Raw genomic sequence first — 22,210 nt, forward strand, 5'->3', positions numbered from 1 at the left:
TGTGTGTGTGTGTGTGTGAGCGCGTGCAGCCCCCCACGCACATTAACATATCCAGAAACACATGGACAGCCACAAACAAATACATTCCCCTATCATTCTGTCATGCACAAGGCTCCGCAAAGAGTTTAATAAATGACTTTAATTGGCTGTAGAGATGTGTTCACGAAAGGAGGTTGGAATATTCCATTCCCCTTTCTTCTTGTCTCTGTCTTTAACACACACACACACACACACACACTGGTGAATGAAGCCATCTCTTTACCTTTACTCACAGTTCTTGGGTCTGCTGTGGCTAATTAGTGGAGTGGGGTTTTAGGTTTGGTAATTAGGCGGAGGTAGGAGTGACGGGGGCTCGGGGAGTTGGGGAGTTGAGGAGGTCTGACTGACTTGCACAGAAAAGGAAACCGGACTGTCTGGATCCTGGCAGCACCGAGCAGCCAGCAAGTGTCCCTTAGGCGCCCGGAGGTAGACGAGCATCCCGCGGTACGAAGGGTGATGACTCTGTTATGTGCCGCGTATTCCGGCGGCGGGAAAGCCGGGGAAAGAGAGGGTTTAGTGAAAAGAGAAAATCGTGATTTTTGTTATTCTGCTTTAAAAAAAAAATACAATTTTTCGTAGAAATGTTTATTTTTATTTTAAAACACTTAACGCTTAACGTTAAATGCTAGAAATGATTGTAACATTGGCAAAAATTAGAGAAGGTTATTGAAGCCAACGTTCTTCTGCTACTACTCAGACCAAGTATGGCGCACGCAGCTGGAGTGACGGTTTCATTGTTTTCATTTGGACAAATCTGAGAGTATAATATAGTCTTTAAAAAAAAAAAAAAAAAGCACATCCACAATTTGTTACTGAATACACTTACAACACCCTCCCTTACGTCCAGGAATACTACAACAACTGAAACGAGATACACAACTACTATAATGGAAAAAATGTTTCCAAAGTTTCACCATGGCACCAAAGTCTGCGGATGCCTCTCCAGAAGGCCTTCTCTATTTTTAATGTCTTGTTTACGCTCCACAGTTGCTTCAATACGTTGCCAGTCAGCCGCCTCCGACTTCAACACAATCCAATTAAATAAAGAGTGTCTGTCTCTACCGGTTCCTGTGTTCTCTAATTGGGGCTGTGACTGCTCACTAATCAGCGGAGGTACAGGTAGGCCCCGGAGGACGCCGAGACGAGGCCTCTCCTGTTAATTGAAGAGATGCTAAACCTGGCCTCCTCCACCTCCTCCTCCTCCTCCTCTTCCTCGCTAAACTTCAGCTAAACATCCTCGTGCATCACCGCCTCCCCTCACCGTCCGTGCGGCTTGCTTCTGCGCTCCGCCTGAAGAAACAGCGGTGCGATGAGAGGCGAGTGCAGCGATTTGACCATCAGCGTTCCGTCTGCTGCGGAGACAAACTCAATGTTGACTTCCGTTTCTTCTGAAACGTACCAACATTTTGGCTTTGAGTGAAGTAAAGGAGCCGTAACCACAGCGGAGAATCCACTTCTGGGAGGAAAACATTTAATTAAGTGTATTGAAACACGGGAATGAATGTCAAGAGGAACTTTTCTAAATGGATCAGATTTATATTAATGCATTTGAGGTGATTTTCATTTTAACATTTTCATAATACGGTATTATTAACAAAATAGAAAAAGATCTTTTGTCTTATTGAATCTGAGGCGACGTGTCGGCGGGGACGTCCTACGCCGTGGAGGCAAACAGGCCTCGGCTTGGTGCTTCTGATTTCCTGCGCCGTCTGTCGGAGGCAGCAGCTTTGCATGCTGGGGTCACACCTGTAACGCGTTTCACACTGGGTTATATTTTGAGTGGCCACCTGGACGAGGAAATAACACGTTCACAGCGCATGAACGCCGCAGCCGCAGGAACAGGTGTGTGTTTCAGGCTACGCTCATATAAGGTGGACTGCTTTAATACTGCGCAGCGCTTCTGTTTACCAAATCTCATGAACCGTTCACCCATTGAGGCGTCTGCTCTTGCACCATGAAAATATCGGGGAGGATTTTTGTAGAGATTATCCAATTTAAACTTCCAAACTTGTGGTGTGCTGCTTTGTTTCTTGTATCCAAAACTTAATCACGTACAAAAAAACATGGAAATAAAAGAAAGAAATGTCAAAGGGTATTGCACAATGCATTCACTACAAGTGTTTTTTCTTTACTTCCAGCGTGGAAACCTAATGGCATTTTCTAGTGCGAGTCTCCCGGTTAACTGAACCTTTTTTTTTATTATGTGCAGCTTTGGGACATGTGAATGAAAAGATTGATTGTGCGAATGCCGTTTCTGTCAGCCACAAACGGGCGATGAAATACCAAGCACACCTGGAGCAGCGCTCACCCTCGACAAGCACACACCAACGTACGCTGCCATTAGAAAAACAATGAAGTCCGTCATAAAACATTTATGGTAGATAAAGTGGCTGAGAGTGCTGAAAGCAAACCTATTATGGCAGCTGGTCTAAATTAATTTTGAGATGGACTCGTACCAGACGGTGGTTTTAAGAAACACTGTAAAAAAAATATTTTCAGGGTCAGTGTACCGTGTGGGATTTTTTAATCGAAATCACATTTGTGCAACACAATCAATGCATTGTGATTTGTACATTTTCTTTGTTTAAAATAATTTAAACCCTGGAACAAACGGCTCCACTGAGTGACAATGAAAAACACCTTTTCCATTGCATTTAGTTTGCATAACAGCAATAGCAGCAAATAAAAATCACTTATTTTGTTTATTTTGTTTATGCGTTGTGTTGATTAATATAAATCATCCTTCAAAAATAAAGAAATGTATCTATTCGAAAACTAAAGCCCTGCAGTGTTACCACGTTCATTCATTAAATCACAGCTTATTACTAACGGGGGGCGGTAACAATTCCACCACCACCTTGCCCAGGTTTTTCCCAGCATACATGTAGTCCACAGCCCGGAAGACCGACTCCAGGCCCACGAACCTCCCCTCCTGGGACAAATCCCCACGGTCCACCTCGCACACCAGCTTCCCCGCGGCCAACATCTGCATCATGCTGCCCAGGGCCTCCCTGTAGTCGCCGACAAAGTGCGGCAGGAAGAAACCCCGAATGCTGGCCGACCTCTGCAGCAGCTTGGCCGGCAGCGTGGCCCCTCTGAAGGCCGGGATCCCCGACGCCGTCTGGTACCCCGAGATGAAGCCGATGACTATCAGCCGGCCCCTGTTGGCCAAACTGTTCACCGCCACCTGCAGGACGCTGCCGCCGACGGACTCGTACACCACGTCCACGCCGCGCGGGTACTCCCGCCTCAGCGTCTCGGCCAGGTCCTCGGCGGCGTAGTTGATCGGCCGGTCGCAGCCGATGGACTTCAGGAAGCCGGCTTTCTCGTCGGACGAGCAGGTCCCGATCACGTGGCAGCCGGCCCGCTTGGCGAACTGCACGGCGAACTGGCCCGTGCCCCCCGCGGCCGCCGTGACCAGCACCGTCTCCCCCTCGGCCAGGTCGCCCAGGCGCTTCAGGGCGATGTAGGCCGTGGCGCCGCTGACCAGCAGGGTGAGCAGCTCCGGCCTCACCGCGGGGACGGGCACGCTCTCCTTGGCCGGCACCACCGTGTACTCGGCGAACGCGCCGCTGCCAAAGTAGGCCACCGCGTCGCCCACGGTGTAGCGGGAGCTGGCGCTGAGGCCCAGGCCGACGACCTCGCCGATGCCCTCGAAGCCGGCATCGAAGGGGGGCTTCGCCGAGGGGTCGTAGCGGCCCGCCGAGTAATTGATGTCAGAGGCGTTGACTCCTACAAAACTGAAATACAAAAAGGAAGAAACGCAAAATGATTGAACAAAGTGTAATATCCTACGCGGCGGCCATTACTGCGCTTTTTCTCCCAGAATTCTGTCTGAAGGTCGAGACTTCAGCTTCCTTCTGTGGGCATGTCTGCACACGGCACAAACACTCGGGTTTGTTTTGGCCATGATTCCCTTCCCGGCCCGGCGCTGACAGGGGGAGGCTTGTATCACAGAACACGTCGCGTGATGTCATGATTCATTGTCTTCAGAGACACCCACAACAAAAGCGCACTTTTTAAAAACCGTGCCTCGACACGGAGACGGCGGTTTTTTCCTCGTGCTCTGGAAACATGTTGCAAACAAATATGTGAGAAAGGAATGTATAAATAAATCATTTACTGTCTTTTAGAGCGGCGCGCACGCCGAGCCTCATTGCTGTGCACGTCCCACGTGTACTTTGAGCTGGCGGATGATACTCGTGGTTTATTAGATGGGTCACGGGGACAGAAGGCACAAGGATTTGACTACTTTGCACCTTTGGAATCTATTGCCCTTTTAGGGAAATGTTTTGTCATGGAAAAGGAGCTGTTCCACAGGTTTATTTAAAATACACTTCAATCAAGACCAATTCAATTAGAATGACAACTGCAGAATGTATTAACGATGATAAAATGTTCTAAAGTACAGCAACAATTATTACACAAAGCCATGATGTGATGTTGATACACACAAGCTACACTTTGGAAAACACTACATGACATGATACGGTTTAATTGCCTCGATTTTAGAATTATCGCAAAACTGACATTTGTGGAAATGATTTTGTTTTCATATAAAAATAGTGAAGGCGATTGTGGATTTATGATGATGGTCCAGTTTGAACCATACACTCGGTCTTTTCACGCGCAGCCTCTGCTTTCGTGTTCGTCTCTGTGTGTTTTACTCTTAAAGTCCACACACGGAGTGAAACCTGGGGTCTTGAGGATTTACTGCATGTTGCAAAGTGTGCTTCAATGATGTAATCCTAGAGTAGAATTTCTTCTTTGTGATTTATTCGGCCCCTTTCACTGCGGTCAGGATCCATTCAATGATCACTTTCTCGCTCTAAAATTTGCTAATCAACCCTTTTCGTATGTAATAAATCTTAAGGCCGCACTGATTCTGTGCAATACGGAATAAGTTGTTCTAAATTTGCACAAATCCACAAACAGAAATATGTATTTTTCGTTCGTCAAATCCTGTCCACTGTTCTCATGATGGACAGACAATAACGGGCTTGGTCCTCAGGTCACACACACAACTTCCTCTCTGTCTTACAAGGCAGAAAGTCACAAATCAAGTAACATTTCAGTGGTTGTAAGACATGTGCCGATAAAAAGGTCAGTAATGTGGTAGTAAATCTGAATTAGGGAAAGATATTACCTCCCGCTGGAGTCAGAGAAAAAAAAAAGAACCACAAATGCTGCTCTTTTAAATCTTTTGCACACATAGTTTACCACTATTCATACAAGAACTCCTGATTATTGGAAATGCAAACGGGCTCTGCTGCCGATCAGAGGAATGATGCTGCAATCCCGCGTCATGTAACACCGCATCTCCATCATCTCCATCTCTTGACGCTAGTCCCCCCCCCCTAAAGGACTTTCTGTTTGCTGTTTGGTGACGTAGTGAGACAGGAGGACTGGGAGAGAGGGGGGAGAAAGAGAAAGAGAGAGAGAGAGAGAGAGAGAGATGGATTGATAGACAAACGCAGAGAGGGGCGGAACTTGGAAATACAGTGCGGCGCTTGTTCCTCTCGTATTTGTGCCATCTCGTGATGATGATGATGGTGATGAGGAGGAGGAGGAGGATCGCAGGTGCCGGACGTGCGTGAATCAAGGTAAGCGCAGCCCTTTGTACAACTTCTGCACGTCAGCCCCCTGTGACGGATCGACATCACACTGCCGAACCACTAATGGACCCGTGACACGTCGCGGGTCACCCTGCTGCTATCGGGAGCGCGCGGGGAGAGAGCGAGGGGGGGGAGACACTTCGGAACCGTCCTCTGTTTCCCAGGGGGAAAAAAAACAACTCACCGATTCCTGACGAGCAGCTCCGCGTCCCCGGGGGTCGGAACCGCGACCGTCTGCGCGGTCACGGCCTCTCGGAAATCGGGACTGAGCTTGTTGACGACCAGCTTCCGCATGACGCTCGGTATGGAGGATCGGCCGAAGTCCATGAAGTGCGCCGAGTAGGACGTGTCTATGATGGAGCGGACTCCGGAAAGTGCGCCGGTCGGTCGCTGCGCCGCGCGGCCGCGTCTCAGCAGCTGCAGCAGCAGCGGGCCGGACATGTCTCCGCTGTGGGACAAAGTTCACGGGGACGACTTGACGTCGGCCACGTCAGGGGCGGCGATAAGCCCGGCTGCCATTAGCCTGCGCTGTGCTCTCTCTCTCTCTCTCTCTCTCTCTCCTCCCACTGTGCACATGCACAGCGCGCAGGCCGGGAACCCGAGCCGTGCCGTGCTAAAAAAAAAAAAAAAGAAGCGCTTTTTCAAACAAAAAGAGAAGCCGCTCTTCTCCTGCAAGTAAAATACACCGCGCCCCCCCCCCCCTCTCACCCCCACCCGCCAGCCAGCGCGGGGTCGGGCGTTTCGGTTGCAGAAGCGCTGAAATGGCGCAGCGCCTTGTTAGGTGGCGCAGCAGCAGCAGGCTTGTCGCCGGAGCCCCGCCCCTTCCCGGACGCCGCGCGCACTTCCTAGTAAGGTGAAACAAATCAATCCTCCGCTCCGAGCGGGTCCCGCACACCAAACCGCCCCCCCCCCCCTAATAGTCACGAATGAGCTTACCAAGCAGAATCACGCTCCCGGTTAGTTCGCTTTTATTTTTATTCAGCGGGGGGGGGGTCGCTTGTGTGTGTGTGTGCGCGCGCGTGTGTGTCCTCAGGTACACCTGTAACCGAAGCGCGTTCCCGTCTCGTGCAGAAGCGTTGCCACCTACGAACATCGGTCATTCAGTGGGAACGGAGTCCATCCAGAACCGTACCGGAGCCTTGACCCCCCCGTCTTATTTACTAGAGTACTTGTTGTGTTTTGCGTGTTGCACTAAGTTTGCTTTAAATCCCCCCCTACACACACACACACACACACACACACACACACACACATACAGATAAGTTCCGGAAGGATCCGTTCCTTTGTCGGAGGGCTTTTTTTAAAGAGAGAGAGAGAGAGAGAGGGAGGGAGAGGGAGAGAGAGAGAGGGGGGAAAACAAGACAATTAAAAAGATTGACAGGTAGCTGCTCTGTCAGGGTGACGCGGGTGGAGAGGGGAGGAGTAAAGATGTAGCAGGAAAAGCCACTCGATGCGTCTGTCTATCAGTTGAGGCTGTCTGAAACAGCTTCTGGATCCACCGCGTTTCCATTTTTTCTTCTCCGTTTCTTTCCGGGAGACCTCGGATCAGTGACTGGAGTTCTTCGCCCCCCACCTCCTCCTCCACCTCCTCCTCCTCCGCTACTCACTCCTTTTTTTTTTGCTCTTTTAGGAGACAAATATTTTAGTCCATGTCGATCTGATCCGCTGTTGGCGAAGCCTGGATGCGCCTGCGTCTTGTTTGTTTCCCTCTCTCTCCCTCCCTCTCTCTCTCTCTCCCTCTCTCTCTCTCTCTCCCTCTCTCCACCGCATCAGCCACTCAGCTCCAAAAATAATAATAACAATTGTGTCTGAGACGCGATGAGATGAGCGGTGGATATTATTTCCACGAGTCCTAAAACGTAAGTAAAAGCGAAATCCTGTCTCATTTACGATTGTTTTTTTTTCTTCCTTCTTCTTTTCGTTCAATGGGAGAGAAGGAGGGAGGGAAGGGAGGGAGGGAGGGAAAAGTCTCCGCCGGACTGGTGAGGCTGGATCCGGGCTGAGGTGGCGTGGTGGTGACGGGACTGACATTAACCCGTCTAATGCCTGTTTCTCTCCCCCCCCCCCCCCCCCCCCTCTCCCTCCCTCCCTCCCCCCTTTCTCTCTTTCAGGTCTCTGGCAGAAGAAGAGAAGGAAACACAAGGATACATGACTTATCTGAGCTGTGCGCTGCGCTCACACGGGACGTATTTGTTTTGTTACCGACAGAGTTTATTTATCTTTTAGTTTTGCTGTGCGTAAAAGGCGCAGCCAAAGTCTCGCCCCCCTCCAAACAGCACTGGAGATTAGCGAGGTTTTCTTTTCTTTTTTTTTATCCAAGGGGGAGTGAACTGAAAACTTGGGTTTCAAGGTGCTTCCTCGCTGCAGATTTATTTTTTTATTTTTTTTAATTTTTTTTTTGTCGTAAACCCCGCGCCACCAGAGACATGCCGGAAGATGATCTTTGATGGACATGAAGGTGTCCGGAGCTGGCCGAATCCCTTCCTAATTTATCTGCTTATTATCGAAGCCCAACAAGCCGCTAAGTCCTAAAAAAAAAAAGAAAAAAAAAAAAAAAAGAAAAAGCGCAGACAGTTTGAAAAAGAAGACGCTTTTTTCCTCCTCCGACATCAAACCTCCTCGTCGCCCTCCACCCGAAGCAAGACGGGATGATTTCTCAAGAGTGACAGGCTCGATTTGTCCGTAATCCCCGCATGAGAAGCACCGTGGAGAGCGACGGTCACTATGCCGAGGAGAAAGCAGCAAGAGCCGCGGCGATCAGCAGGTATAACCCGCCCCTTCAACGACCATTTCCCCGCACGCCAGCCAACCCCATTTTTATACGAAAATATGTCTCCTTCCAAAACCACATTGTCCTTTTGCACCGCATGCTGCCGTTCGCCTCACTGTTTTCAATCCATGTGTTGTGTTGTACACCGCGCGCGCGACCCACGAGCCACAGTTGTGTTTTTAAAAAAAAAACCAAAACAAATGTGTCTTCATTTCCAAAAAGGACGCACAAATGTGCGCAATGACCCTTTGGTTTAAACATATAGACATATTTATATATCTATTATTCATGCGCCTTTGCCGGGAAAGTTCTCTTAGGAATGGTGAGATAAACTAAATGGCATGTTATGAGGATAAAAGGGAGCTTTTGAGGTTCAAGAGTGAGTAATGATGAATAATTGACTGGGAAAGAAGGGGGAGACAACTGGTGAGAGCCGTTCTTTCCCCTCTCTTTCTTTCTGTTTTATTAGAGGATTGCCATCCTTGATTTGATGCGTGATTGATCGCCTGTCACGTGGCAGTCTTTGATCTATTCATCCCTAATAAACATCAATAAATCCTTCCACCAAGACCAGCGTGCCCAGGTTTAGCCACTCGTGCACACAACCCTCCTGTTGTCTCAGGCAGAAACTGAAAAAGCCTAAAAAAAAGTTGCAAATTATGGTGAAAAATCAGCTCCTTTTGTTTTTTTTAGGGCCGTTACTAAAAGCATAAGAAATGAATGTAGAATGGCTCACAGGAAAAATCCACTCAAAATCAATTTTTTCCTCCTTTTAAAAAAAAAAATCAAGTGTTTATGCCCATTTTCCTCATGGAGATACATGTTGAATTTTGTTCACGTTTTCCATCCAAAATTCTGCCCACACCAACAGTAAGAATCAGTCCAGTAATTTAATCAATAGGGGAGTGTGAGGTTTGCAATGTGACCAACTGATAAAACCAGGTCTTGGCAGCGGACCGACAAGGTTGACTTCCAGTGGTTTGGATTTGGACTCCCCCCTTTCCTCCTCTCGTCTCCCTGCAGCCTTTAAACAAATGTAAATGAGTGACAGGGGTTTCTACCTCTGTGCTAATGAGGCCGGGCCTTTGAAGTTAGGCATTAACAACTGCAGTGAACAAAAGACAGTTACAGAATTTTAAAGAGATTTTGAAATATGAGGTGCAAAGCGGGTCGAACAGGAGGGCCAGCCGACGAAGACTTTGAACTCAGCAGGGTTTTTTTTTTTTGTGTGTATCATCTTAAGCAGGGAGCTGGTGGTGGTGGTGGTGGTGGTGGTGGTGTAGAGGAGGAGCAGGAGGAGGATGAGAAGGAGTGTGGAACATTCAACCGGTACTCACTGTCGACTCGCTTGCCTTTCCAGCAAAGCACTTTTCACGCAATGTCGGGCTGCACTGAAAAGGGAGGATGCAGATGTTGAACCCGTCTTTAGCCCACTTTACCGAGTGCGTGTGTGTGCGTGAGTGTGTGTGTGTGTGCGTTTTTGTTTTGGCGAGATCGCCCTCTTGAAATGGTTTGGCGGTGGCGGGAGCAGAGCGACTCCTGGTAGGTTTCTGCCTGTTAGATGGAGGCATGACCCCTCCCTTCACTCACCACACACACACACACACACACACACACGCACGTACAAACGCACACCATGGATCCATTAGGCTGTCCACTGAGTGCCACGCGCATCACGGGTTGTAGTGGTCAATGGCAGCTTGGCCGACGGGGTGTTTTCCACTCACCCACGAGCGTCGGCCCCAGATAACGGCCTCCAGCCCGCACTCCCAGTATAGCAGCGAATAGCGAAACACACAAACGCACACAGCAGGCCGGCCTGGTGCTGCACCGGGCGCTGGTGTGACCTGTGGCTCCCTCGCTGTGCTGCTTGCTCAGAGAGGGGAATGGCTCATGGTGGGAACGTGCAGGGAAATCAGAGCTCAGACGATTAAAACAATAGTAGACAGGTTTCCTCTTTTACTTCTAACCTCGTACCTTTTTTTAAAGTTTATTCATTAATTATGTAATGTCTATTTTAGTGTTAGACCGCCAAATGTGCTATAAAACATTGCACATTGTCAGAGATGCTGAAAGTCAGAATTTTTGATTTTCTTTTTCTTTTTTTACCAACAGTTGGACAGATTTTCTGATAACTAGGCAGCTTATGATTAAATATATTTTATGGTTCTGTGGCCACAACTAGATTTTTGTCTTCCTTATTCTTCCACAAAATTTACAAATTTAGAGGATTTTTTTTAGGCAAAAATTGACTGATTTGAACACATTTAATTTAATTCCAATCACTTTCAAACACAAATGTCTCTGACTATTATGAATCATGTGTATATGTGGTGTAAAGATCCACAGAAAGTAGTCGAGAATTCTTTTTTTTACAGAACACTATACAAATATTTTTTGCTTAAGAACACATGTACAGAAATGCGAGTGGAGAAGCTGAGAACCTGCGTCAGAGAGTTTAAAGTATATCCTTCCCTTTCTCTTTGTGCTTTTTATTGTGCACAGATGCATGTTCCTGTGTGTGTTATTACACTTGTAGCCTCACCTCATCATTAAACGACTCGATTTAAGAGAGAGAGAGAGTGTGTGTGTAGGGGGGGGGCAGGAAGGAAGGCAGCGACAATAAAAAAGACAGAACGGAGTGACGTCGTCTTTCATCCGAGACGGGCTCAAATAGCCTTACAGGAGGAAGACGAGGAGGAAGAGGAAGAGCAGATAAGATAGTCGCTCTTATTTCTGTGGAGCACGACGGTTAATTATAAGAAAAGCCGTGTGCGTGCGTGTGTGTGTGTGTGTGGGGGGGGGGTGCTTCCCGTTGGCTTCATTAGAGAGAGCCCTAATTATCTGTGGAGCTGATGGATTTGTGACAGGCTCTAACGATTAATGCTGACAAATTCAGTAAGGTGTCAAGTCCGCAGCTGCCTTGATGTAATCAAGTTGATATTATACAGTCCCCATAGCCCCTAGTGCAGCACCAACTCAATTTGCCTGTGCAGGTGACAAATGGACTTTGCTACCTGACTAATCACGTCAGGAGACAATGCCAGTTAATGACCCCGGTGAGCCCCCGCCAACCCTTACCCCCGCCCTCACCCCCGCCACCCTTCTAACCTTGTAATAAGGCCGGCCAGACCAGCGACGGCAACCTTCCCCTCTGTTCTCTCATTCCCTCAATTACAGAGCTTTGTTTTTGCATCCAGCTTTGTATCCTCTTTAACTTTCCTTGCGTGCGCTTTTTTTTCTCTCCCCCTCTCTTCGTCGGTGTGTGTGTAAATGTTTCAACTGTATTTATTTATTTTCATATTAATACCACTAATCTGGCCTGTTCCTGCCACTCGACTCCAAAGTATTCCCAGGGAGCGTTTTTGAAAAAAAAAAAGGTTTTTACACTTTTCCCTGTTTGTTTTTCTTGCCTTACTAGTAAATCACCGCCGCATCACAAAGCGGCCTCTCGTCGTACCCGGGGGCCGAGCGGCCGCTCGGCGCTGCAGCCGCCTCGCCGAAGGCCTCCGGTTTATTTCCGAGCTGGGGAATCACAGCGCCCAGGGATTAATGATTTTGCATGCCCGGGGTGGCTAAGATTACACAGCGACCTTTGTGCTCTTACTTGACGATGCTGTAATGTGATATTCTCCCCTCAGAATAATCAGTATGCTGAGATTTATGTGACCCCCCCCCCTCACACCACAGTTCTGTCTACACAAACAGTGTATAGCCTCCAGGTGTGTTGTCTTATTTTTCTCACTTTTAACGTTGCCACGTCTGAATAGCTCCCTCCTTCCTGAGAAGGAGAACATTCTCGTTTTGATTGGGGGGGGGAAAGTCGACCTTTGGTAAAAAACGAACCGGTGTCTTTCACCTGGAACTTCCGAAGGCTTAAAGGACGCCACAGCTTCTGAGAAATGAGTAGTTCATGTGAGAAGTGGGTAAAAAAAAGTGTGTGTGTGTGTGAGGGAGAGTTGGAGAGAGGGAAAGGGGGGGTTGAGGCGAAAGGAGAGAGCGTGTGTGTGTGTGTGTGTTTGTAGCTTAGCACTGACCGGTGTTAGTTTTCCTGGAATGAATAACTTGAACGCTAACCACGCGGCGTTAGTCGGCCTCCTTAGCAGAGGCCTGCCCTCGGGTCCGTCCTCCTCGCAGCGCCGAAATCCCCCCCCCACCCCCCTAACGCCGGCTCCGCACGCTTCTCCCTTCTGACTGTCACGTCTGTTCAGAGCTCGCCATCACAAACGAGGCCTATCAGACGGAGCAGGAACGCGTATCGGATCGCAGCGGCCTTTCAAATTCTCCATTAGCGGCGCTGTGTGCGCGCGCTGGGCATTTCCTTGTTAGCCTGTGTGTTTGGCGGTCGGACTCGCCCAGAGGTTACGCTAATTGGAGCGGCGGTGTCGTTAGCAGGTGGCATCGATCGACCTCGTCGATAGCCACTTTTGCTCCCGCGCCACCCTCTGAAACTATTAGTTAAATTGACATCAGGGATTTGAGGCAGTCAAAGGTCAAACACGCTCAGCTCGCTGTTCTAAAGCCTCAAGTCACCACAAGTGCCCCTGTTTTTTTCCGCTCGCGCGTGTGTGTGTGTGTGTGTGTGTGCTGTTAGTTTCTTCGTCACTTGCATTAGCTAAGTTTATTATCCTTGCAGATCTTTGCAGCTTTGCTATCAACATGGAAGTTCTTTTTTTTTTTTGAATTGATTATCAGTCCCTGAGTAATATAATCAACTGGAAGGCATTAGCAAGATCTAAACACCACGCGTCTGTTCACATAGATAAGGACATATTTCTCACCATTACAATAATACCCCGTCCTTGTCTCTTTCCCTTTCTCTCTTTCTGATTTCTTTCCACGGTATCCTCAACTAAAGCTTCCCTCGGGGCACGCAGCCACCATCACTAGCAGTGTTTTTCCCTCGTTGCTCTTTACACAGACACACACACCATCAACCGCTAAACACAGACAGTCAGACTGACTGACTGACAGACAGACAGATACACACACACACACACACACACCTAATGCTTAAGTGCAGCCAGCATGTCTCTGTGGGAGGTCATAATGGAGGTGGCTTAGTATGATGGGAAATCATATCATTAAAGCAGCCAGATGTGCTTTGTTGCCTGCCTTGCAGCACATAAAAACAGCAGCAAGTCATGGGATCCAAAAAAAAAAAAGAAGGAAAAAATAAATCCAAGTCTGAGAAAATCAAGTCTGAAACAGATAGAAAGCAGCCCTCTGGGACCGGGCTGACAAGCAGTCTTACTCCTGACTGCCATAGAAAAACAATTTCCCCAAATAAAGCATTTTTGTTCTCATTTTTCAATGTTCCAGCAACACAACAAACTGTTTATTATTTTTTTCCCCTTCGTGTAATTCAGATTGCACTCAAGGCTTTGATGAACGGTGGTTATCAGTTCTTTGCTAAGTGTGCTTAATTACTATGTAATATGTGTGTTGTGCTGAGTAATTACATTTTGTTAAGGCTCCACGGTGGAGGCATCAGGCTTAAGAGCTCGTCAATGAAAAACTGTTTATGTGTTGTTTTATTTTATTTTTTAAATTCTCCGGCTCATAATTTGACACGTGAGGAAGATAAGAGGGGAAGCGTTCAAGAGAAGTAGTCGGGCAACATTTAAGGCGGAAAAATTGACACCTCAAATTTTCTTAAGTAAAGTATTACATTTGCTGAGGGTAAATTTGCTCTCTTGATCAGTGCCGTGCCTCCTCGAGAGGCTATGGGAAAGTCTGCTAGAGCCAAATTTAACATGTTACTTCTATCAATAAAAGATGAGCAATTACGGAATATTTTGTCTAATAAGTATTTGAGTTCCTCGGCGCGGAGGGAAGGAAAAAAACAACAAACCCATGTAGTTTACCCACTCATTACATCAGTTAGCAGGGGGAGTGTTTGATGCCAACAAACAAACAAGACAAACGAGATGGGCCCACTACAGAAGAGCGAAAGCCCATCCAGGGACACCCAACCCCTGCACGCTCCTCCCTCCTCTTCCTCGCTGCTTCTTTACCTCCCTCGCTCTTCCTCTCATCTCTTCTCTCATTACTCGCTCTTTTCCCGTCTGCAGCGTGTTTCCTCATCTCACTTCTTCTCTCACTCTCCCCCCTCTGGATAAATCCCCGTTCTTTTCCACTCAAAAGCAAAGAGAAAAAATGAAATAGAAGGGTGGTGGTGGTGGAGGTGGGAGGGGGGGGGGGTAGATGGGGTGAGGGAAAAACGGGTGTGGAAAAACCGGTCGGTTGTACCTCATCAGACAAAGTTGGGTTTAGTTCGTTGGGGAAATGAAAAGCTGAAAGGCAAACAAACGAGGGGACGGGTGAAGGGCTTTAAGTGTGCATTCTTTTTTTCCTCTTCTTTTTTTTGGGCTGTTTTTTTTCGCCAAATACTTAATCATTTCAACATGGTTTGAATGTAATGAAGTAGGTCTGTTTGGGCTCTGGAGGACCAGGGGATGTTCCATGATGGCAGCGGACACCAATTTTCAGTCCAACAGCAGCATCGGAGAAGATGGCGTTAGTAGGTGGGGGTCTATGTGGGTGGATGGATGGCAAAGTAGTGGGATGGTGTTTTGAGAGGGAGGCCGGGAGGGGGGAGGGGGTAGGGGGGGCTTTTAGGACGGGTATTAGAGCTGACAGATGAACGGGACGATGGACAAATTCTCCTGCAACAGCTGTGGCTGCCGCCATTACGCTGACAGGTGTCAATTAAGAATTACTGCCCGGCCGGCCGAGTGCCCCTCCCAACTCGCACACACGTCAATGCATCCATGCAGCCCCCCCCCCGCCCCCACCACCACCACCCACTTGTCCAGCTGTCGGCCTGCCAGCGAAATAACACTCTACCCTTGCCAGCGTTGTCGGAGGCCGTGCAACCGCGTCTCTTCCCCCTTCTGAAACCGCGGTAGAGGCCTCGCTGATCACGTTCGTTACCGCGGCGATGTGTCCCGCAGGTGGACCCGTCGGATTCCTGCTGCCCTTTTTTTAAGCGCCCCCTTAGATTTACATCATACGACGTCTTGCCCCTTTCTACAGGTTGCAAAGCCGCTGGTCCAGGTGCATTGTGCTGGCGTGTGTGTGCGTGCGTGCGTGCGTGTGTGTGTTGTGAAGCAGCGGCTGCACAGTAATTGTGATTGCCGTGATCCTTCACTGCTCGCGCCGGCTCGGCTAACGCGGGGCCACTTTTATTTCACATTGTTAAGTGGTGAGTTGAGGTCAATGAGTGAGAAAATGAACAGTTGCCGTTGTCCATCTCGAAGGCTCCCTTCCAGTGAACCCGCTGGCTGACAAACACGTTTTGGGGTCGCCGGGCTTCTGGCTTTACAGCGAGGGGGGGGGGGGGGGCGGAAAAAAAAAGGAAAGGAGATTCATGTGTGTGTGTTCTCCATTCGCCATATTTTCTAAATTATTTGCGGATTAAATCAGCGCTCTGGCATGCAGTTTAATTTCCCTTTGAATATAATAATGTAACGTTGCGTAGATCAGGGTACAATTCAGTGTGTGTCTAACAACGCGGGGGACATGTGAAGATTAGCGTTACCTACCTTTTATTTCTCGTTGTACACCATATAATTTAGCCTCACACGCACGTGTGTTTCTAGGAATTTAAATGTATTGTACGCTCATGTGCTACGCTGTTGACGCAGTGTGATTTTTACCCAATTTCTGTAATAAATGCCAATTTCAGTGGCGGTGCAGAATAAACACGAGAAGCTTCAATCGGGAGAAAGGAGGAAGCAAAAACAGCAACGCGAGGAAGCAACTTGAGAGCGAGCGAGCGCGCGAGTCTCCCCAGGAACACGCACATGGATTTGCATGTTCACTTGGGAGTTGCAGTTTGGGATTTCTTCCCTAGAAATCATTTGCCACAGAAAATAACCGGGGAAGATAATATCGCCGTTGTTTCGCTACTCCGGCTTTATTTGCATTTCTCTAGTTTTAAACAAGGCAACCCCCCCTCCCACCCCCCCCGGAGTGAAATTGGGTTTGTTTTGCAGGAGCTTCGTTCCGCGTCACCTTTTTTTGTTTGTTCTCTTACTTCTTAACCCCTCTCCCTCTTTCTCTATTTAATTATCTCTCCGGGCCCTCTTCTGTCACACACTGGCACCAGACTGAATATTTTCCATCCACATGCAAATCACCCAACATGCTCTCTTATCATCCCCCCCCCCAGCCAGCCCAAACGGTTGTGTGTAATCAAAGTAAACGGCCGCTAAAGCTAAAAGGGAAACGCTCTTTGTGGAGATGGATGGAGGGATTAAATATTAACCGGATGCGGCTGACTTAAGGCGAGTGTTTTACATAGCTGCTCCCGCCGCGGATGCCGCGCATTGATCCCCTCGCGCCGCCGCCGCCGCCCGCCCGGCCTCCTTCGGCTGCCTGCCGTTAATTTTTCACCATCGCTCCTCCGTCCGGGACCCTTTGGAGCGGAGCGGGAGAGGCCAATGAGCGCTTCACCCATCCGCCACTGCCCCTCCCCTCCCTGTGCCGACACGGGAGGGGGGCAGGTGAGATGGATGATAGCAATTTGAAATTTTGTTTGTGCGTGTGATCATGGAGATTGTTTTTGGTATTACCATGGTGTAACAATTGCAGTGATTAATTGAGGCGAGTGGTGGACTGCGATGGGAGGAATAGGGGTAAATGGGTGGGTGCCTGTTCTCCACTTTGCTCCTCCCCCGTTGACTTGTGAATGTTGTGTTTATCGGTTGACCTTGGAGTCCGACACTGCTGCCTTCTTACACACACACAGACACACACACACATAGACAACAACACGCTCCCAGGAGCCGGCCTCCACGCTCACACTGCCCCTCTTGTCATATTACTTCCTTCACACCACATTCTTCCGCCTGTGATTAAAAGAGAAAATCAAACCGGTCACACCAAAAAGGAGACTAAACAAAATGGCTACAGTGGCTACACTGTCCGCGGCGAAGGACATTAGCGGTGGGAGTGCTCGTCCGGCCCGCGGCGGCGGCGGTGGCGGCGCTGCGCGTCCTCATCGGGTTTGCTGTCTACACGCGTATAGTAATATCCTGTGGGTCACAGAGGCAGCTTGTTAGCAGAGGTCGGGGGCCTCATACCAACGGTGCCCCTCCCTTTCTAACCACACTCGCATACACACAGTTGTTGCGCTGGCGCTGTTGACAGCATTGTGAAGGCCTCGTGACATTTATAAATGCGGTGTCGGTCCTGCAGCGGGGCTCCAGTCTGCAGCGAGACACGGCCGCCGCTCATCACTCACTCCTAATGATGCCTTGTTTTCCCGCCCCGTCCCCTCACGCCCCACCGCCCCTCCTCCTTGCACTGGCCAGAGTGCACATGTGAAGGGGTCAGGGGCGGGTCGTGACCTCCCAGGTGGTCGCAGACCAGACCAGTGCTGCCCTTTCTTTAGTTTGATGTCTTCCCCCCAGTTTCTCTCTTCCTCGGCTGACGTTCTGTTTTAAACCCACTCAAGCTTGTTACAGCGGGTATCAGGGTTTCCATGTTGGGAGGTTCAAATAGCTTATATTTATAATGCTGCATGGTATTAATTTGACAATTTTCACACCACCAAAAAATCCAAATATGTTCTGTTGGAACCAGAATTATGTGATACTAAAAGGCTCCGAGCAAATGATAATTGCAACGCTATTAATAATAGCAGTAAAATATTGTCTCCTTGTTGTTCAGTCCAAGTTGAATGCCGCATCACTATTAAAAACTGTTTAAAAAGAGCTTACCTTACGACCGTGTAGTTTAGTAACATGATAAATATTAATGTAGTCATCTATCTGACTGTACTCTTTCTTTTCCTCCTTTTGTCTCTTGGATCCTCACCAACTTCATGCTTCCTTTTCAGGCTGTTTTCCTTTTTTTCCTCTTCTGCCTGTGTCTCTCGCTCTTTTGCTCTCCTTTAGTCAAAGTAGCGCTGGTCCCCATAGCAACACATAGTGAACTCTTACTCATTAGTGTGTATGCAGCCCTGCTGAATGGCCTGAACCCTGCTCCTCATTCCTGTGATTTCATACCAACACATCCGTCACCTCAGCGGGATTTCACCGGGGCGCAGCGAGTAGCCGCCAGCGTCGATGTTTGGACATTTGCTTGATTCCAAATCAATGTGTTTGTCTTATAGTGGTGTTCAAATTGTGCATGTGTGTGTGTGTGTGTGTGTGTGTGTGATCACATGATTGAGAGGCGACACGCCGTCACGCCTGACTCAAGCTCGGCTGTTTTTTTTTTGGGGGGGCCATTAAATCTCTAGAGCGCTGATAACAGGTCAGCCATAGAGAGAGGAACGACGGGAGGAGGGGTGTGGAGGGAGGGAGGGAGGGAGAGTGAGGATGTGAACGAACCAGGACACGATTAGAGAGAGAGTGAGTGAGAAAGTGTGTATGCAGACGGAGAAAAAAGGGAAAGATTGGTGTTCTTTATGCTGGCTCACCCATTGCGTGGGCGGCGCACGGAGTGGAGGGGTCAATGGGATGCCGCGATAGGCTAATCTGCCAGGAAGGGAGGGTGAGGGCAGGCCTCACGGGAGCAGCTCATTGGCTACATTCATTCGGCCTGCGAAGTAAAACCTCGTCGCGTCTTTGTTTACGCCTTTTTTTGAACGTTTGAAGATTGATAGCGCGGGTATTTGCTCTGAAATCTCTTTTTCCAGAGTGAATATTTGTCTGCCCACATCTGTACAGTATGTGCCTGCGTAAATGTGCATGTGTGTGTGTGTGGGGGGCATACTTTTCTTGGTTCATCCCAGTTCCTGTGGGAGTGAGTGAGTGTGAGTGTGTGTGTGTGTGTGTGTGTGTGTGTGTGTACGCACAATGTTCCCAACGCCGTGTGTGCCTGTCCTCCAGTCAGACACATGGATGACAGATGACCCAGTGGGAGACACCAGCCATCCTGCCCAACCGGAGCTTTGCCTCCCCCGCCTCCCTCTTCACCTGCCCCCCACACCCCCCCTAAAAAAAAGTGCATACTTTGTTTGTTTACTTCCTCGGCATTTAGCCATAAATTCTGGATCCACCTCCACGGTGGTTTTTGCCCGCTTCTCCTCGGGTTACGGCTTCGTCCACGTATCATAATAGCTGCGTCACTGCCTGTGTGTGTGTGTGTGTGTGTGTGTACGGCAGAAAGAACAAACCAGCCGCAACCTGGGCGCGCGCATGCCTGTCTATCGCCGTAGGGCAGAGGGGGGGTGGAGGAGGAGGAGGAGGAGGTGGGGGCTTACTGAACCAGAGGAAACCTAAATCCTCATATAAAAAGGCCATGCACTCAGCCTGGGCTGAGGGAAGGAGGGAGGGTGAAAGAAGGGAAGAGAGAGGGAGACACGGGGGGGGGGGGACAGAGAGAGAGAGAGGGGAAAAAAGTTGATTTCCTTTTTCAGCAGAGCCATACATCACAGGGCCTCCCAGCTGCAGTGTCACAAGCTGACAGAATGACATGTGTCATTTATCAAAGGGGCCAGGCGGGGGCCTTGGGAAACGTGCACCACAAAGCCTGAGAGAGTTCATTCCAACGCTCAACCCTGCCTCCCTCCCTCCCTCCCTCAGCCCGCCCCCGCCGCTCCCCCCCCTCCCCCCACAACCCTCTGACCACCTCCACCCTGCCTGCTCACTTTGCCTGGTGCTCTGTAATGCTTTCTGTCTACCCAGTGCTCACACACGGCCGCCGTCTGTTTGTGCGTGTGTCTCTTGAACAAGTGTGTGTTTGTGTGTGTGTGTGTGTGTGTGTGTGTGTGTGTGTGTGTGTGTGCAGGGTTGCTCCAGTGAATGCAGCCACTAAACGTGCTGTACATGAAAGCCAAAGTCAGTTTGAGTTTTAGAGAAAATCGGAAAGAATGAATCACATTAAGAAAGCATTCAAAAGATTTCAACGACCTACACTGAATTTCTTTAGTCAGTCATTCTCATCAGAGAATGAGAGTAATAATAATACTTAAGTACGTTTTTGCACTATTACCGTGTCACTTGGATTAGTCAATTGATATATATGTGTATGTGTGTGTGTGCCGTGCTCCTCTCGGGTAATAGGTTGACTTTCTGTGGCCGAATCTGGTTAAAGTGACTCTTATTATTGCAGCCGTATAAGGTCTAGTTGTTAGCACGCTCCCTTTATGATTCCCGCTCTGACTGTTATACATTTGATCTCGTAGTGGCCTGGAAACATTTGTATGCACGCACACACTCCGTACCTGCTACTGAGGAGTTGTTTGACAGAGAGATTACAGCTTTTCGGGCCCCAGTCGGAGGCCTGCGGGGTCGCGGCGCTGAGCCCTGCGGGGCCTGGTTAAGAACGCATTACGCTCGTACACAGGGACGCCTGTTGTAACCGACGCGTCGGCGAGCTGTGTCGCTCCAGTCACGGCATGCCTATCTGCAACTTTTTGTTTGAACGTCTTACCTCGCCGCACGCACTCCATTTCCAGCTTCCTCTCATCCATCATCGGCTCACCTTTCATCTGAACCTCCCCCCCTCCTCCCTCCCCTTCGCCGGTCCCTGCTAAGGTTGACTCCATCCCAGCCGCTTGCAGAATCAATAAACTAGCTCACCTGGGTGCCCTTCCCTTCCTGCGCCCTGGCCAGATATTAGACTTTAAGAACGTCGGCCCCTGTTTGTGTTTTGTAGGGAACAAACCAGCGTAGAAGACGTCGATGTCAAATCAGCACAAATGTAGTTTGATAATAATTGTTAATCGCTGAAATCATGTAGCTCTGGACCAAAATGTGGTAGCCTGCACACAACGAATAGATCATGTCTTTTACAATGAAGTTGCCGTGCTGTTTTTGGTGGCTACATGAGTTGTTCTCATGGCACGCGCAGGATTAGGAATAAATAGAATCTGGATCCATGTTTAAAAACTTTCCAATAGCAGACTGAGCAGAGCCGGGTGCAAACCTCTAGCACCTCTTTCAGGGCGAAGATGTCCGTTTAATAATTAAAAATCCAACTCGGGGCAAGCACGAGGTGGCAGGCCGACAGAGAGAATGAGTGAGAGCGAGTGGTGGGAGAGCCCTGCTGACAGTGTAACGCTGCCTTGCTTTGTCTGCGGGGGTTAGAAGACGTGGTTCGTCATTAAGAGGAATATTGAGAGGCTGCGTCACCCAGGGGTGACCCTTCCAGCAGGTTCACGGATAGTTCACTCCTGAAACCCTCCGCCCACTAAATACTTCACCTCCCCGCTCAGCCGTGGGTTTGGGTTGAGGGGCGGAGAGTTCCAGTCTCACAGTGGCCATTTTGATGTCTTTGTTTTCCTCTTTTTCTTCCTGTTGAGTAAATGCTCGTGAGCGGCAAAAGCTTTTCATTGATTGCGGCGTGCAGCTTAAACGAAGCTCAAGGAAAAAAAAGCGCGACGAAACGAGCGCACTCCTTTCGCAGCTCCGGAGCTCAGTTGTGGCACGTCGGGCCGACTCGGCTCACGCTGACGCTAAACGTACATTCAACAGTGTGTATAGGGAGCACCGAAACGAGAGCGGCAGAGAAGCTGGGCTCTATCCCCCCCCCCCCGCTCCCATTCAGCTCCTCTTTGTCTGTGCACTCCCCTCCTCTAGCCTCCGTGTACATTTTGTCTGTCTGTCTCTGTCCGCGTGTGTGTTGGGGACCAGGAAGACGGCCCCCTTTTCATTCGTCCTCATAAGCCTCATTTATTTTTGCAGCCAGATGTGAGCTGACAGACGTCACTCAGCGGCCCGCAACCCCCCCTTCTTCCTCCCATCGGCACCCTTGAGCCTCTCTCTCTCTCTCTCTCTCCCCCCGCCCTAAGCCAGCGTACCAGGAGGTCAGGCGAGCACCCCCTCTA

At 49.3% G+C, this 22,210-nt stretch overlaps 2 protein-coding genes across 4 annotated transcripts in view; one reads left to right on the forward strand and one right to left on the reverse strand.

The window, feature by feature from the left end:
• Positions 1-2,546: 2,546 nt before the first annotated feature.
• Positions 2,547-6,833, reverse strand: LOC120810349 (prostaglandin reductase 3). Of its 2 annotated transcripts, none has more exons than XM_078095360.1 (3): positions 6,694-6,833; positions 5,839-6,267; positions 2,547-3,779 (listed from the first exon to the last, which is right to left on the reverse strand). In XM_078095360.1, exons 2-3 carry the CDS (start codon positions 6,093-6,095, stop codon positions 2,852-2,854), a joined length of 1,185 nt encoding a protein of 394 aa, XP_077951486.1. In that variant the 5' UTR covers positions 6,096-6,267; positions 6,694-6,833; the 3' UTR covers positions 2,547-2,851. The 2 variants fall into 2 exon arrangements, with proteins under 2 accessions (XP_077951486.1, XP_077951487.1); XM_078095361.1 differs by lacking the exon at positions 6,694-6,833 and adding an exon at positions 6,363-6,494.
• LOC120810348 (teashirt homolog 1) overlaps positions 5,432-22,210 on the forward strand; it is a 35,099-nt gene continuing 18,320 nt past the window's right edge. Inside the window, exons 1-2 of one of the 2 annotated variants that reach the window (XM_040164828.2) lie at positions 5,432-5,642; positions 7,766-8,418. In XM_040164828.2, the coding sequence (XP_040020762.2) occupies positions 8,379-8,418 (40 nt within the window). In that variant the 5' untranslated portion in view covers positions 5,432-5,642; positions 7,766-8,378. Of the gene's footprint in view, positions 5,643-6,720; positions 7,514-7,765; positions 8,419-22,210 lie in introns of those variants that run through there. The other variant, XM_040164827.2, reaches the window with a different exon arrangement.

Source organism: Gasterosteus aculeatus, chromosome 20 (assembly GCF_964276395.1).
Source record: "Gasterosteus aculeatus chromosome 20, fGasAcu3.hap1.1, whole genome shotgun sequence".
Taxonomy (NCBI): Eukaryota; Metazoa; Chordata; class Actinopteri; order Perciformes; family Gasterosteidae; genus Gasterosteus; species Gasterosteus aculeatus.